The sequence below is a fragment of the Dryobates pubescens genome, chromosome 13 (assembly GCF_014839835.1).
Source record: "Dryobates pubescens isolate bDryPub1 chromosome 13, bDryPub1.pri, whole genome shotgun sequence".
Lineage (NCBI taxonomy): Eukaryota > Metazoa > Chordata > Aves > Piciformes > Picidae > Dryobates > Dryobates pubescens.
The window spans coordinates 5,869,504-5,884,066 of record NC_071624.1 but is presented as its reverse complement, the minus strand read 5'-3'; the positions used below and the strand labels follow the sequence as shown (position 1 = coordinate 5,884,066).

At 38.8% G+C, this 14,563-nt stretch overlaps 1 protein-coding gene across 1 annotated transcript in view; it reads left to right on the top strand.

Annotated features, from left to right (window-relative positions):
* Window positions 1-14,563, top strand: part of WDR33 (WD repeat domain 33) — a 67,675-nt gene that overhangs the window by 34,701 nt on the left and 18,411 nt on the right. Inside the window, exons 8-11 of the mRNA XM_054166281.1 lie at window positions 12,908-13,034; window positions 13,586-13,740; window positions 13,875-13,953; window positions 14,310-14,420. Coding sequence (XP_054022256.1) covers window positions 12,908-13,034; window positions 13,586-13,740; window positions 13,875-13,953; window positions 14,310-14,420 — 472 coding nt within the window. The remainder of the gene's footprint in view (window positions 1-12,907; window positions 13,035-13,585; window positions 13,741-13,874; window positions 13,954-14,309; window positions 14,421-14,563) is intronic.

Here is a 14,563-nt window from a genome sequence, read left to right as displayed (position 1 = left end):
TTGCAGCCGATCACACTCATGAAACATTGATGCTTGTAAAACTGCGTCTTCTAGCAGCAGATAATTTACAAGGGAGTAAGTGGTTCTTATTCTTAACCTCTCAGAACTAGAGGTTAGTCTAATGAAGGTGTATGCTGTGTACTAAAGCAATAACTGTATTTTAACTTGCACTGAAAATAAACTGTTGACATGGGATTATACCTGTTAAAGCTTCCTCTTCTTTTTTTTTAAACTTTTTAAAGTTTAAAATGCACTTTGTTCCCCAATACAGGGTTACTATATTAACCAGAGGTTAAAAATCAGAATGTAAATTTGGCAGAAGTGTTACCTTGCATTGTTTTGCCAGCCAATACACTTTATCAGTTTCCTCAGTGGGTTACTTCAGTAGAAATGGCATGCTCTTATATAGCCTTTTCTGATAACAGAAATTATGCCATCTTTCATCAGTCTTTTTTGATGGTCTCTCTGATATCTCCCCCACAGTCACTGACTCAATTTATCAGTAATTTTATACTATAGAAGACTTTTTTTTTTTAAGTTCAGCTTCCTAGAAGATAAATACTGCAGCTTTCCATTCCTCAGCTTAACTATTTCTACACAGCACAGACCGCACTGTAAAATGTGTTCTGTTTGAAGAGCACAGATCAGTCCCACTCCAAGTCAGGATAGAAACCTTTTACTGTTGTCGACTTTTCCCCTCACTGTCTGTGTGCCTTAACCTGCCTGCTTTGTTCTTGCTGTTATTTCATGAACGTACACCGTTTTCCTGAAAGCACTGCTTCTGAGCTGCTGTCTTCTCTCTATAGTTTCATGTGTGGACCCAGTTCATTGTTCTGTGGACTGGTTTGTGCATTTCTGAGACTGGGAAATTTACAATTTTATGTTTCTTTCAGGGTGTGTGTAAGATTTAAAAATTTTAAAAGCTGATACAGAAAAGTGCTAAGAGAAACCTAAAGATGGTTAGGAAATAGCTTCTTTCTGAATCACATCTGCCCGGTAAACAGCTGTTCTCTTTTGCATTTCATTTTAAATTGATTATCTAACTGACATTTTTGGTGGTTTGAACCCACATTGTTTACACAGCTGCACCTGTTTGTGTGATGGAGGTTTAGCTGGTTTCTGTTATGCTGTTTTCATATATCAAGTGCTCCAAAACCCCAAAAAAAATACATCCCCTAGGTAACTTTTATTTCCAGGACAGTAATAATGAAAATCTCTGCTATTAATATTGCTGCTCTTGTGCTAGTCTTGTAACAAAGAAGACTGAGTTAAAATACTGCAGGCAGAGTCATTGTTTCAGAAAAACCTCAGTTTCTTTTCAGCATCACTGAAGAGATGCTCTGGATTGTTGTTTTTTTGCTATGCGTGCATACATGATGAAAAGGACGTTGTCTGTCTCAATTCTTTTGTCCATGTCACTTTGCTTTTAATCGATTTTCTTTTTTTCTTTTTTCTTTTTTTTACCCTGGGAGGGTAAGAATTTTTTATTAACAAAGGCTTTGCCTGCCTTTTAGTTGGAAAATTGGAAAATCTGCATTTTTAAATAATAGGCAATGTTTCTGATGCCAGCGTAAAGCATTATGTGATAAGAGCCAGGAGTTTTTTGCTCCAGGCATAGATCACAGAATGTTAGGGGCTGGAAGATGTGGCACTTGAATGGAACATTTTTCTGCTTCTAGGAAGAAAATTTCCCTGTTCTAATCAACACTTTCTTCCATGAAAGTTCCACATAATGAGAACATACACTGCAGTCACAATTTCAGTATGCTCTTAGGATGCTTTTGTGCATCCTTCCTTTTTTGGGGAATTTGTAACATGCTCCTAAGTACATGTACCTGTAGATTCAATACAAATGCAGTCATAGACTGCATCACAGAGAGGAGTGCTACACTTAAAAGCTGCTAAAATATTCTTGTCTGATTTGTTTATTCCTTTGAAGTCAGCAGTGAAAAAAATATAACTGCAGGTCATTTTAGGAAGGGTTCAAAGATGTAACAGTCTGTCCATAATGTGTAGTAGAATTTGTTCCATTCTTGTGTCCCTGTATTTTGATCTTGAAAGAACGGTCCCAATATGTGTTGTCATAGGAAACCTGTTTCACACCTTTTTCCTTTTCTTTTTTTCATGAAGAAGAAATAGTGTATTTTTCCCTGCACTTAAAAAATGAAATACCACTTGTTCACGTTTGCTTCTGATGTTAGTAAATGGATCTGAGAACAGCATTTTCCATTAATTGTTACCAACACATTTTCTGGGAACCCCCACTTCAATGGGCCCCTTTGCCTTTCTTCTCATAACCGTGTTTCTTGTCTTCTATATGTTCTCCATATTTCTTTCCCCTGGATTTGATATATCAGAGCTATTTTAGTACTCTGTGGGTTGTTATGTCCCATTTCTTCCTGTTGACATCTCTCCCTTTCTTTGTTAGGTTTTTATCGCACAAAATCCTTGGTAAGTTTTCAACACCCTTTTTTTTTTCCCCCCTGTCTGTTCAATCACATGTGAAGAGGTTTAGTAATTGACCTATTGATGTGTTTGTGGAATGTAAAATGATACATGGGGATGCGTGGTATTTATAGAGCTTCACGGCTATTTGCACAGCCACGCTCCGCAAAGCAGCTGCTTGATAGCGGACCTAGTTTTAGAGTTGAAACAGAAATACCTAGTGTTTGGGTTACCCTACTTTATAAATCGAGACTTCAGTATTGTCTTCAAATCTGAAAGAGGAAAATATTTTCTTAAATTTCAGAATTAATAGGTGGTAAGAAAGAGGACTTGAGTCCGCAGATATGGTTGTGGTATAGGAAAGCACAGGAAAATAGAAGTAAGAGCATTGATGGTGCAGATATTTGAAGTAAGACTGTGATAAAGCATTCCTTACTGCTGTCTCTTGCCTGAGCTCATCTTTTCCTTGCTGCTTGATTAAAAATTTCAGTGGAAGGTGTTATCTGTTTCTGCAACACTACTGAAATCACTGTTTTGTTCTTGCATTTTAATTGCATTTCTGCACATTGTTTTTTCTGTTTCTTCTCATGAGCCCTGAGATTGTGATATTACATGCTGAGTTTGTTAATGTTTTCATTCATGGTACTGATTGTGTGTTTCTGTCTCATAATTTACAGCCCTTTCATATTTCAGTTGCTTGAAAATGGGTCCTTTTGCTTGAGATGAAAATTCTCTTGTCTATTGAGCTTCACCTCAGTATAAAAAAAGTAGTGCTCTGTAGCTTAGGCCGGAATTATGTGCTCAGCTTTCTGCCAGCAGCTTCCTATGGTAAACCTGCTGCTTCCCAGCTTGCTCAGTCTTGGTGGTACTGTAAAATGCTGAGAGCAAGTTAAATAGTCTCTATTTGCATGTTCCTCCTTGGATCTCATACTTGGTAATTGTCTGGATTACTGACTCACACAAGTGTTTTCCTAGAGCCTTTAGAAAGTTTGATAATCGCTCTGTTGCCCCCCTACTCCTGGGCTAGGGGTCACTTACTGCTGAGAGCAGGTGCTCATACAATATTAGAACTGGAGAAAAGGTTAGTGTTTGAAAAAAAAATAGTGGGCATATGGGATGCCACTTGAACCATTAATTCAATCTGCACACATCTTTGCTTAGTTCTGTTCCTTTTTGAGTCTTCCTTGGGTGCTTTGGGAACCAGGGTGACCTTTCCAACATTATTCTTCTCTTGCATCTGCCACCTGATAAAAGTAAACTGCCTAACAAAAGTACCTTCCATGGATTTTTATTTTTTTGGTTGACAAGAAGGAAAACCGTTTTTCTGCAGCCTTCTGGTCCCTCAAATCGAGAAGCAGACTGGACAAGTGGTGTTCTTGAGTGACTGGCCAGATGAACATGGCTGTCTTTGAAAGTAATCTGTGTGTCTAGTAGAGAAGTGAGTTGATAGTACCTCTCCTCACAATTGGATGCAGAAAGGTAGCGTCCTGCCCTGTAGTCTTAACTGTAGAAACACATTGAAACCTATTCTTCCTTCGAAGGAATATCATGACTGAAAGGTCTTGGTAGTCCTGTGTTAGGTGTTTTTTATTAAAAGATTCTGGGTTCACTTAGGAGTAGGGGTATATCAAGTTATATAAAGTAAAAGGCTTCTTGCAATTTCTTTTGTGTAGATTTTTCTAAAGGCTTGCTAAAACTTCTCTAATGTTTTAGCATCTTGCTGAGCGTCTTATCTGCTATCTGGCAAAACAGCAGTTTGAAACTTGGATTAACCTCAGAACTAGATACTTTGACTTAGTTTCTCTCTTGCAACAGCCAGAATCACCATCAGAACTTTAATAAACATGAAGTGGGATGTTAAAGGAAATAACTATTGAAAATGATTAATGATGGTTACTCCTAGCTTTTTTGCAAGCGTTTCATCTGTGAGCTGGGAACTAAGTACTGCTTACACCTTTGACTGAAATGATAGTCAGAGCACAGTGCTTGAGGCAAGCTGGTACTAAGTTCCACGGTGTGTCCCTGCTTTACTTCCTTTTCCTCTCATTTCATTAAATTGCCCTGCTCAGTTTTAGGATGTATCAAGTTTCTTTGTTAGCTTCAAGTTACTTTAAAAATACAGAATCATAGAACAGTTTTGGTTGGAAAGGCCCTTTAAAATCATCAAGTCCAACCATAGTCTTAACTCTACCAAGTCTAGTGCTAGACCATGTCCCTCAGCACCACATCTCTGCATCTTTTAAATGTCTTCAGGGATGGGGATTCAACCACCTCCCTGGGCAGTCTGTTCCAGTCATTGAGAACCCTCTCAGTGAAAAAGTTTCTTCTAATGTTCACCCTAAACTTCCCTTGGTGCAACTGGAGGCCATTTCCTCTCATCCTGTGTCTAAATATGATATGTCTGAATGTGTCTGAATATATCTAAATCAGTACTATGGTTTTGATATCCCCTCTTTCCATTACTGTAGTATTCAGTAGAAATATCAAACTGGCTTTGTTTAGTGATGGCTTCACTTGAGTGTAACAGTTGTAGGCTTGACAAATGTCTGCAGGTAGAGGAGCTGGGGATTTCGATGCCTTGATGGCAGCAGGTGAACACAGCAGTCAACACTTTCAGTAATCAGTGAATGAAAGGAGTTGAAGTATTTGTTTAAAAACCCTCACTTAAAGCAGCTCTAGGATCAGTGAGTGCATCTTTAAGTTACATCACTTAGCTGGAAGTATAGTCTCAGGCACCAGTTTTTAAGACAGGCCTCACTTCCTTCTTAAGTCATAACATGTCCTGAGTAGTGGTTAGGTAGTTGCTTTTGAGCCAAGCTGTCATTGTGAGGCATCAAATTAGTTGCTATTCTAATTAGGTGATGAATTTAATTTTTTTTTTTTAAATCTGCTGGTACATGCTATGATCAGACTCCAAAACACACACTTAGTTTGTATGGAGGACTTGACTAGGAACATTTTAACAGGAAAGCTCATACTTCGGGGGATGTTTTTGGGGTGGGTTTGTTCGTTTTATAAAACCCTAAACCTATGCTGCCCAGCAAAGTGATTCTGTACCTACATGTAAAGTCATCAATCTGTGGGAACTGTAGACCAATGAGTAGCAAAATTGAATTTCTCATTCTTCAAGGTCATATTTTCTCTTGATGGACCATCAGTTGTTCTGTTCCTGGACAGAGCTATACTCTCCCCCTTTCTATATAACATTATGTAGTCATTGCCGTGCCACATTGGAGTAGAGATCAGAGCTGTCCGATGGCTTAAGACAGTAGACACTCAACAGAGCAGCTCAAGCTCTTGCAGATCCAGTGATCAGTACCAAATACTTGAATGTTGCTGAAAACAAGCAATATTAAATTGTGGGACAGTGTCTCTCTGAGGGAGTGTTTGGGGTTTTTTGGATCCTGTCAGCTGGTTATGATACAGAACATGAGAATTTTTCTTTAAATTGCTTTTCATTTTTAATGTCTCCTGTACAACATACATTTTTAATACTATTAAATGCAAATACCATGGTAAATAAATATGTTTTTTTGGTCAATGAAAAGCAAGTGTGTTGCTGCTTTCAAAGTAGGCTGGCTAATTTTTGAACAGAAAAGAACATCTAGTCCCAGTTACTCCACAAAATAATGTAAACAGCGAAAGAATGGATATTGTTCTACCTTTTGCAAGTAAAATCCCCCTCTTAATTCTTTAATGAATACCTGCAAAGGGATTATCACTAGTATGACATGAGAATTTCAAGAGATGACTGCCTAAGTGCAAAGTAGAATTGAGTCTACTTGTCATAAATAATCTGTGATTAAAACCTGCTTTTGTCCTTGAATTCAGTTGCTATTACTGCTAAGCACTAATATGCAGTGCTGTTGGACAGTTTTGATGTAGTCTGTCTTCCCCTTTCACACTTTTCTGCCCTATTTTTCCTGTCATCCCTCTGAGCTTCCTGGTGGCTTTCTATTTAAGATTAATAATGACTTCCTAATTAGAAGTAATGAATACTGTATTGTACTAAGCAATATGCTGGCCTACAGGCAGTATATTCAGGCATTGTCACATAGGTGACCTCTCTGTGAGAAATGCTTTTAATGTTATACGCGTGGGCTTCTGAAGTGCGCAAAAGTGGAGGTAAATTAGAAAATCTAGACACTGATTAAGAAAATTAGTGGAAAATTAACATTTTTACATAGTAAAATAACGTTTAGCTAATAAATATCTGTGATCAGTCTAGATACGACTTATGATTAGAATTGTGAAACATACTTAATTGGTTTTCCATGTAGTTCTCTCTTCTAAGAGAATGTTAAACTGCTCTTCCCGTGTTACAGATGCCGGTCCTGCTGCTGTGCTGTTGCACAACGTGCTGTCAAACGTGTTTTGTCTCTGTATGTTACACAACTTATACAGGAAATAACCTAATTGGGTGTAGGTAGTGATAATGCTAAAAATAAATTCAAGAGTTAAGAAAAAGCAAGTATGTCTAAAAGGAAGGGTTTGTAGACTGCAGCATGCGCACACTCAATTGAAAAAAGGCAAAAAGGCCTGAGGCAAAAAGTCTAAAACAGCAGACATTTTCAGCTGTGGAATTTTTGTTTCTGTTCAAAGCAGCTTTGGAAGTTGCTCAGCATTCTACCTTCAATTCAGTGAGGAATTGAAAATTCACTTTGTCTGATGTGTGAGTAGTCCCATCAGTTAGAGACTGAGCCCTGCATGACCCAGTTAACACCACATACACAGACCCAGCTGCATTTCTTGCCCTCTGCTGTAGGCCCTTACAGAAGATACTTTTCCTTGAATTCCAACCTATATAAAGAATTCAGATCACCATGTGCCATTACTAGTGATTACCTGTGCAATAGATTCTTTGCAGTGCATTTGCTGTTATGCACTCTACTCTGTGCAAGCATGCAATTAGCATGAAGTTCAGAGGGTTTTTTGCTGTTGTTAAGGGATTTTGTAGAATTCAGACCATTCACTGAGTTGCATAAGCTTGGTTGGGACTAGCACATACAAAGTGGAAATAAAATTGGGAGGCTGATTACTTGTTCTGAGAAATCTTGGGAAAGCTTATTTGTTTACCTACACTTGTTTCATTAGTGTTTACTGATTTTATTTATCTCTCTGATTTCACAGATGCTAAAAGCAAACTGACCTGTTTTAAGAGCCTTTTTCTGCAAAGAAAATAGTGTTATTATAGAACTGTAAAAGAAAAGGATATTTATAAACAAGACCTAATTATGCCCCATTCTGCTGCTGGATTACAGCACTACTGATGAGCTAAGAGACATTCCCTATAGGTAGATTAAAACTCCAGCAGTCTCTGTAGATGCTATGTTTGATAAACTAGCAGAGAGCTATTATGTAAGCCAATAGAGGAAAATAAGGATTGAGATTATGGGATGAAGGTCTGAAAGTACAGTGGGAGGCACTGTTCTTAATCCCCTGAAGACTGAAAGGAGCTTTTCCCTTAGTTTCTTATTCCTAACCTCCCCAAGTTATGTTAAAAGGAAAAAGCATGCAGTGTGTCTGTAGATGGAGTATTTCTCTGGTATTCAGACTTGGAGTGGAGAATAGGAAGTGAAATCTTGAAAAAGAGTATAGTTCACATAATAGGGCAAAGAACACCATCAAATACATTCTTATCCTGATTGCTAACCTGACCAGTGCTACCAAGGCAGTACCTAGGTTCTTATATGGTATTCAGTTCCCAAGGGAGCTCTGCATGGAAGCAGGGAATTTCTAGAGGAATGGGCAATCATCAGGTAGCATTTTAAAATCTTTCCATGAGAACTGAATAGGCACAATAATCCAATTTGTCTACTAGACTGGAAGCAACTAGCAACATTGAAGGGAATTATGTATAAAACTTAGAATGTATTTCTGCTAGTCTGGTGGTTTTCCATTATCTTACATTTGCAGGCTTTCAGGTCTTACCCCCTGCCCTTTCTGGGAGTGGAGAGCCTCAGCTTGAATGGTAATAAGACCTGCTGTCTCTGTGCAGGTTCCTTGGAAATTGTCCCTTACAGAAGGCCTGCTCTTCTAGGGGACATTCTGTTACGGTGATACACGTTACAGGAAGGTGAATGCTTCTGTGCGGTGGTGAAAAGACTTCTAGCCTGAGCACTTCAAATGGAGGATACGCAGCTCTTATTAACTCCCCATTTAAAACAACATAGGAGAACCATGTGTCTTCAAAACAAAACAACAAAACCAAAATCCTAAGCAAACAGAATTCTCTCCAAATGAGAAACAGTCAGTTTGCAGTTAAATAGTTAGGTTCATTCTTTAAACCATTTAGTTACAAATACCCACTTTCTTTGGAACACAGATGCTAGCAGAAGATGATGCTTTGAGAATGGCATCTCAGTATGTGTGTATTAATCTAAATAATTGCTGAGAAGCCTATAGAAGTTCTATGATGTCATCTGTAAAATCCTCTCCCCAATGTATTTGCCTTCAGAATGGGGCCCATTCCTCAAGGAAAGTACAGCCATAAATCTTCGTATCTAAATAAAAGCCAACTGGTAGTTTATACACAGTTGAATTACAACATGTATAGGTGTTACAGACAATGATCCAAACCAAGATTATTACACCATATATTAAATTCATGGAGTCACATATGCAGAAATTAGAGGGGGGTAGTGGGATCAAATCCCTACTTTCTGTGTACTTTTCCAGATTTATGACATGCTGGATTCGATCAAATGCTATTACACATAATCTTGCTGTAGCTTGTTATGCCTTTCACCAACCAGTTCAGTGTCTCTTAAATAATAAACCTGCAAATAAGCTGAAGTATTAACAGTCAGCATTTTAATTAATGAGGTTATGGGTACAGTCATTCAGTTCAAAATTTTGTTATGCATATGGAAAGTATTATTAGATAAACACTTTTGTAGCTGAACTTCTCAAAGAATCTACATAAACTTGGTTTTAATTTATTTTTCTGCAGGTACTTTTTAAAGGCTAGAAACAGTCATAACCGAAACTGGCACACTATTATTTTATGCTCAGACATTAACTCATGATTTTAAACAAGTTCAGCTTATCAAAAAGCCTTACTTTCAGTCTTCCATTTCGGTTTGTTTATTGACCTTCCATTGCCACGCCTGCTAAACAATTCTCATTTTTTCCATGAAGTATCCCTAGAAGACAGGAAGGTTATACAATGTCTGTGCCTTTTACAGGCAGGAGCTCAGGGGGCAGAAAGAGTGCAAGCATTGTTCAGAGCAGTTCCCATCCTGGCTTTCCTAGGTCAGAGACCTATACTTGACCGTTGAAGTTGCTCAACAAAAGCTGTTTAGAGTCAGCAAATAAGGAACAGGATTTGCATGAATTAAGGTTTTCTGAGTGTGGTGCTTGGTGACAGGGATTGTGCACTAGGGGACAGTCTGTTTTCCAGGTATTAGGCTAGAATTGTGGACAGCTTCAAAGCAAAATCTACGAAGCTTGTCTTTCTCTGGAGTTTTGTTTTAAATGTATTTTCTGCATCATCTGTCTCAGTACAGGTGACAGTATGTACATCTATTATAAGAAAGAGAAGTAATATCCACTGTAAATTGCTCCAGTTAAAGAGGGAAGAAGACAAGGATCAAGTCTGATTAGGTGATGTTTAGTTATGTAGTTCTTCTCAGTTAACTTGTTTCTTGAATAGTTTATTTAAAGCATATTTGTTGTAGGAAAGAATTTATTTTCTTTCAAGAAAGCTTAGCTCCATTGGAACCCATAGCTAAATCCCATTTAGTGCAGATCTTGGACAGATCATTTTGATTAGAGTACAAAGGAGAGCCTTCATTTTCTTCTACTGTTGCTGTAGTCCAGAGCACAGTGGTTGAAAGATTGTTTACTGGAGGAAGTGCCCCTTACTTTAAAGCATAACCATTATAAGTATAGATATCAATGATAAATTTCTTCTCATCTCTGGGGGCAATTTCAGGTGCTGTTGTTGGTCAAAAGCCTACTGAAAAGTACCTACTGACCTCTGTGCTCTGTTTACAAGTTCTGAGGGTCCTGGCATCTTTTACTGCCTTTCAGCTTTGTGGTCTGGGGCTAGTGGGTGGTGACTATCAAACCTGGCTTCTGAGAAGCCTAACAGTCTGGTGCTGTCCTGTTACTCTATTTTGAAGACTTCTAGAGGATGGATGCTTCAGTTGCTCTGTTTAAGAGTGTGGCTCTGAACTTGAACTGGATTACTCACTCTGAGCTTATTTTCCCCTCAGGGTACATATCAGGATTAGTTTAACTCAGGGTAAGTCTGGAAAGAAAAGCCTAAGTCAGGCTTTGCCAATCCAGAGGTAATCTTTCACCAGCATAACTCATTTTCCAGATGCAGTCTTACTGACCAGAGTAACCATTTGTCTCTCAGTGCTTTTCTGTTGCTAATTTTCTTTATTTCAGAAGCTGCTAGGTCCATGTAATTTGTGTGGGGTTTGTTTGGTTTTTTGCTTTCTTATTTTTGCTGGGCTTTTTTCTTTTCATGCTTACAGTAGTACTCAAGTATTCCAGTCTGAACACATTTTCATGCAGTTCAACCAGTTACAGACTGTAATGCCATGTTTCTCTATAAAGGCCTATTGTCACCCTTGAGTTCAAATCCCAGTCTTTCTCTGGGGACTGCAGGATGACAGGTACCTGCAGAGTATCAGCAGCTGAAGATCTGCAAGCATGAATTGGGTTCTATGAACAAGAAGTGCTTTCTCTCGTGCTGCTGGCCAAATCATTCCTCCCAAATAGGCACTCAGAAGTGAGGTTTGCTCAGTGTTCAGCCTCATGCTTTTGCTGAGAGAGATTTAGTTGGAGCAAATCCAGACAATGCCTTTCATTTCTTTCTGCGTCAGAAGAGCTGGAGAGAAAGGAAACAATACCTCTCAAAGTGCACACCTCTTAGTAGAATAGACCACCTGAGCAGTTGCTCTGAGCACTTGCTTCTGAGCACATTTTATAGTCTTATGGGATCCTGCTCCTTGCTGAGACCATGCACATTCCAAGGGCAATTTTACCTGCTTAGTGGGGAGTGGTGTGGCTCAGTTGGTAGCACATAAGACCTTTAATGGGGAAGGTCGTGAGTTCAAGCCTGCAGTGGGCACTAGTGTCCTCCCTACTCTAGTCATGAGGTCTGTGGTGACAGGTTGGACTCGATGATCTTTGAGGTCTCTTCCAACCTTAGTGATACTGATACTATGGTTGGGGGAGGAGAATTGGGTTCCTTCATCCACTTTAAATCAATCCTTAAAGTTGTTCCTCATGTACTTGCCAAAGCTGTATTCATTTCTTCTGGGGTTGACAATCTCTTCCCTTTCTGTCCTTTCCTCTGGAGAGGAGGAAAGTTGTTGTGCTCTTTTGATGGAGAGAGTGCTCTGTGTGTTAACATTCTGCTTTTATGTTAAGATAAAAATATTTTGGTTATTCTAATTTGGGACCTCAGGAACATTTTAACTGACATTAATTTTTAGTGTGTTGTCAAATTGAGCCCTATATTAAGACAGCTTGTGCTGTTAAGTTACGTGTTCTACCATGTAGCATAGCACTACCTGTGGAAACTGGCTGGCTTTGCTGGAAGCCCTTTGTCTTTCATGGCACACATTACTGTTCTTCCATACCATTTTATAACTTCAGTATCTTTGCATTCAAACAGCCTTGCCTTTCTCATCTTGCTTTTTTATTCAGTTACTGCATGCTGCCTCATTTTCTGGCATTGCCTGTTACTGTTGGCTTTCCCTTTAAGTAGCCTGGCATAGAGAGAGATTGGAGAAAGAAGTTATCTTTTGTTATTTTTTTTTCTCTGAATCCCCATAGTTAGCTCCAAAACCTCATTTGGTTGTGTAGCAGGAACAGGCATTTCTTCTTGACATGTTTTAAATCATCTGAGCAGCACTGATTTTCTGTCAAGGAGATCATGAGGGTTTTTCTCTCCTAACTCTTGAGTGTTAGAGAAGCCTGAATCCCTCTGACCTTGTAAGAGGTTGCATCTTGTGAGATTTCTTTTCGTAATAGAATTTTTTACTTCTTTTCTGGCAGGACAGCAAAAGGGTAACAGTGACAGGATAGGAACAAATACGTATTTCCCTTTCATTTCTCACTCTTTCACAAAGTGAAGTGTCACGGTGTTATTTTCTCTTACCATCTCCATATAAATGCTTCATCAGTGGTACATTTTAAACACTCTGTATGGGCCAAAGACAGCCTAGAAGGAGTACAGTTTGAGCAGGAACCTTTCACAGAGCTTTTATGTTGGTGAAATGAGCTTGGTTTGAGGTTGTAGTACTAGGAGATGCTCCCAGTAATTAATGGGAAGAAACACAACCTAAATAACTCAGAAGAGGTTTTATTTAGTTTGGTTTTCTGTTATGTGACCTGTGCTATGTGATGTTTTTTTCATTGTGTTACAGTTATGACATGTGCACCCTTTAATGTTTTTGTATGTGTGAAATCTCAAAATGAGCAATTTTTCTCTTCCTAACAGGACATGGAGCAGATGTGAAATGTGTGGATTGGCATCCCACAAAGGGATTAGTTGTATCAGGGAGTAAAGATAGCCAACAGCCCATCAAGTTCTGGGATCCAAAGACAGGCCAGAGCCTTGCCACACTGTAAGTTCTTACAGATACTGATTTGCTGGAGTATAAGCTAACTTCATAAAATACTTAATTTTCTTAGATACTTTCTTAGCTTTTCGCCTCACAGCCTTTCAGTCATACACAGTTGCTTCAAATATAAAGTTAGTGCTTTAGCTGTGCCAGGAAGCCTACAAGTTAGAGGAAGTCAAGTCTATATTTGTGAATAATTGTGATTTTAGTATTCCTTATTTAAGGTTACTATGTCCTCCATAGACCTCCTAGTCACACAGTTCTCATTTGGAAAACAGAGTTATGATATGGAAAAGTAAAGGAGATGTTTTGTCTGGTGGATGAAAAATCTCTTATGCTGCAGTAGAAATGTCTATAGTAACTAAATACTGTCTCAGTGAGCACTACCTGTTGCTCTGAAGTACAAAAGAACAGGATGAAACCCACAGTGTCCTGATTTAGTGGCCTCAGCTATTTTGTTATTGACCTGAGTATTTGGGACTGGTATATTAGCCCATTTTTAATGTCTGGGAAATAAGTATTTGGACAAATAGTCTGTCTTACTCTGCTTGCAGACATGCTCATAAAAACACAGTGATGGAGGTGAAACTGAATCTGAATGGCAACTGGCTACTAACAGCTTCTCGTGACCATCTCTGTAAGCTCTTTGACATACGCAATCTGAAAGAAGAACTTCAGGTCTTCAGGGGTCATAAGAAAGAGGCCACAGGTCAGAATTTGGTATATTATGTGGAGTTTTATGACTAAGTTTGGATTAAAAATTAACATTTTTGAGATTCTGATTTCCATTAATTGGAAATTCTAGCATTACACATTCTGATTGTGGCTTACTTTGTATTTCAGCTGTGGCCTGGCATCCTGTTCACGAAGGGCTGTTTGCCAGTGGAGGATCTGATGGCTCTTTGTTGTTCTGGCATGTTGGGTATGTGGCATTTTCATCAGCATGTTGAAAAGATGTTGGCCAGATGTGCAAGCAATTATACTAAGCATCAAGTATCCTTTCCACTTTTGCATTAGTATTTAACATGCATGGTTAGGGCATAGTTTTTCTGTATACCTCTGTTTCTAAAAACACCGTTAAAGATCTCTACATTACTGAATTCCCAATTAGGAACAAGTGGGAACAAGCAGTTCAGCTAGCAGAAAAATAACTGATGCTTAAGTCTAGCAAAATATGGGATAGAGGAGCAACTAAATAGCAGAAGTTTTGCTTCTGTAGTGGATAGTCACCTGTGTGATGACTGATTTTTATTTTATGATTTCTTTTTGATGCATCAGGGTTGAGAAGGAGGTTGGTGGAATGGAAATGGCCCATGAGGGAATGATCTGGAGTCTGGCGTGGCACCCCCTTGGTCACATTCTCTGTTCAGGCTCAAACGATCACACCAGGTACTTTCAAATATTTAATGGAAAGGTCCAAGGAAATCAATGTACATTGTGAGACTAAAGGTGCATGGCATCAGTGAACAAAGAATATACTGGGGTGCTTCTGATAGACACCCAGTGGTCAAAGCAGGCAGGCAAAACTTATC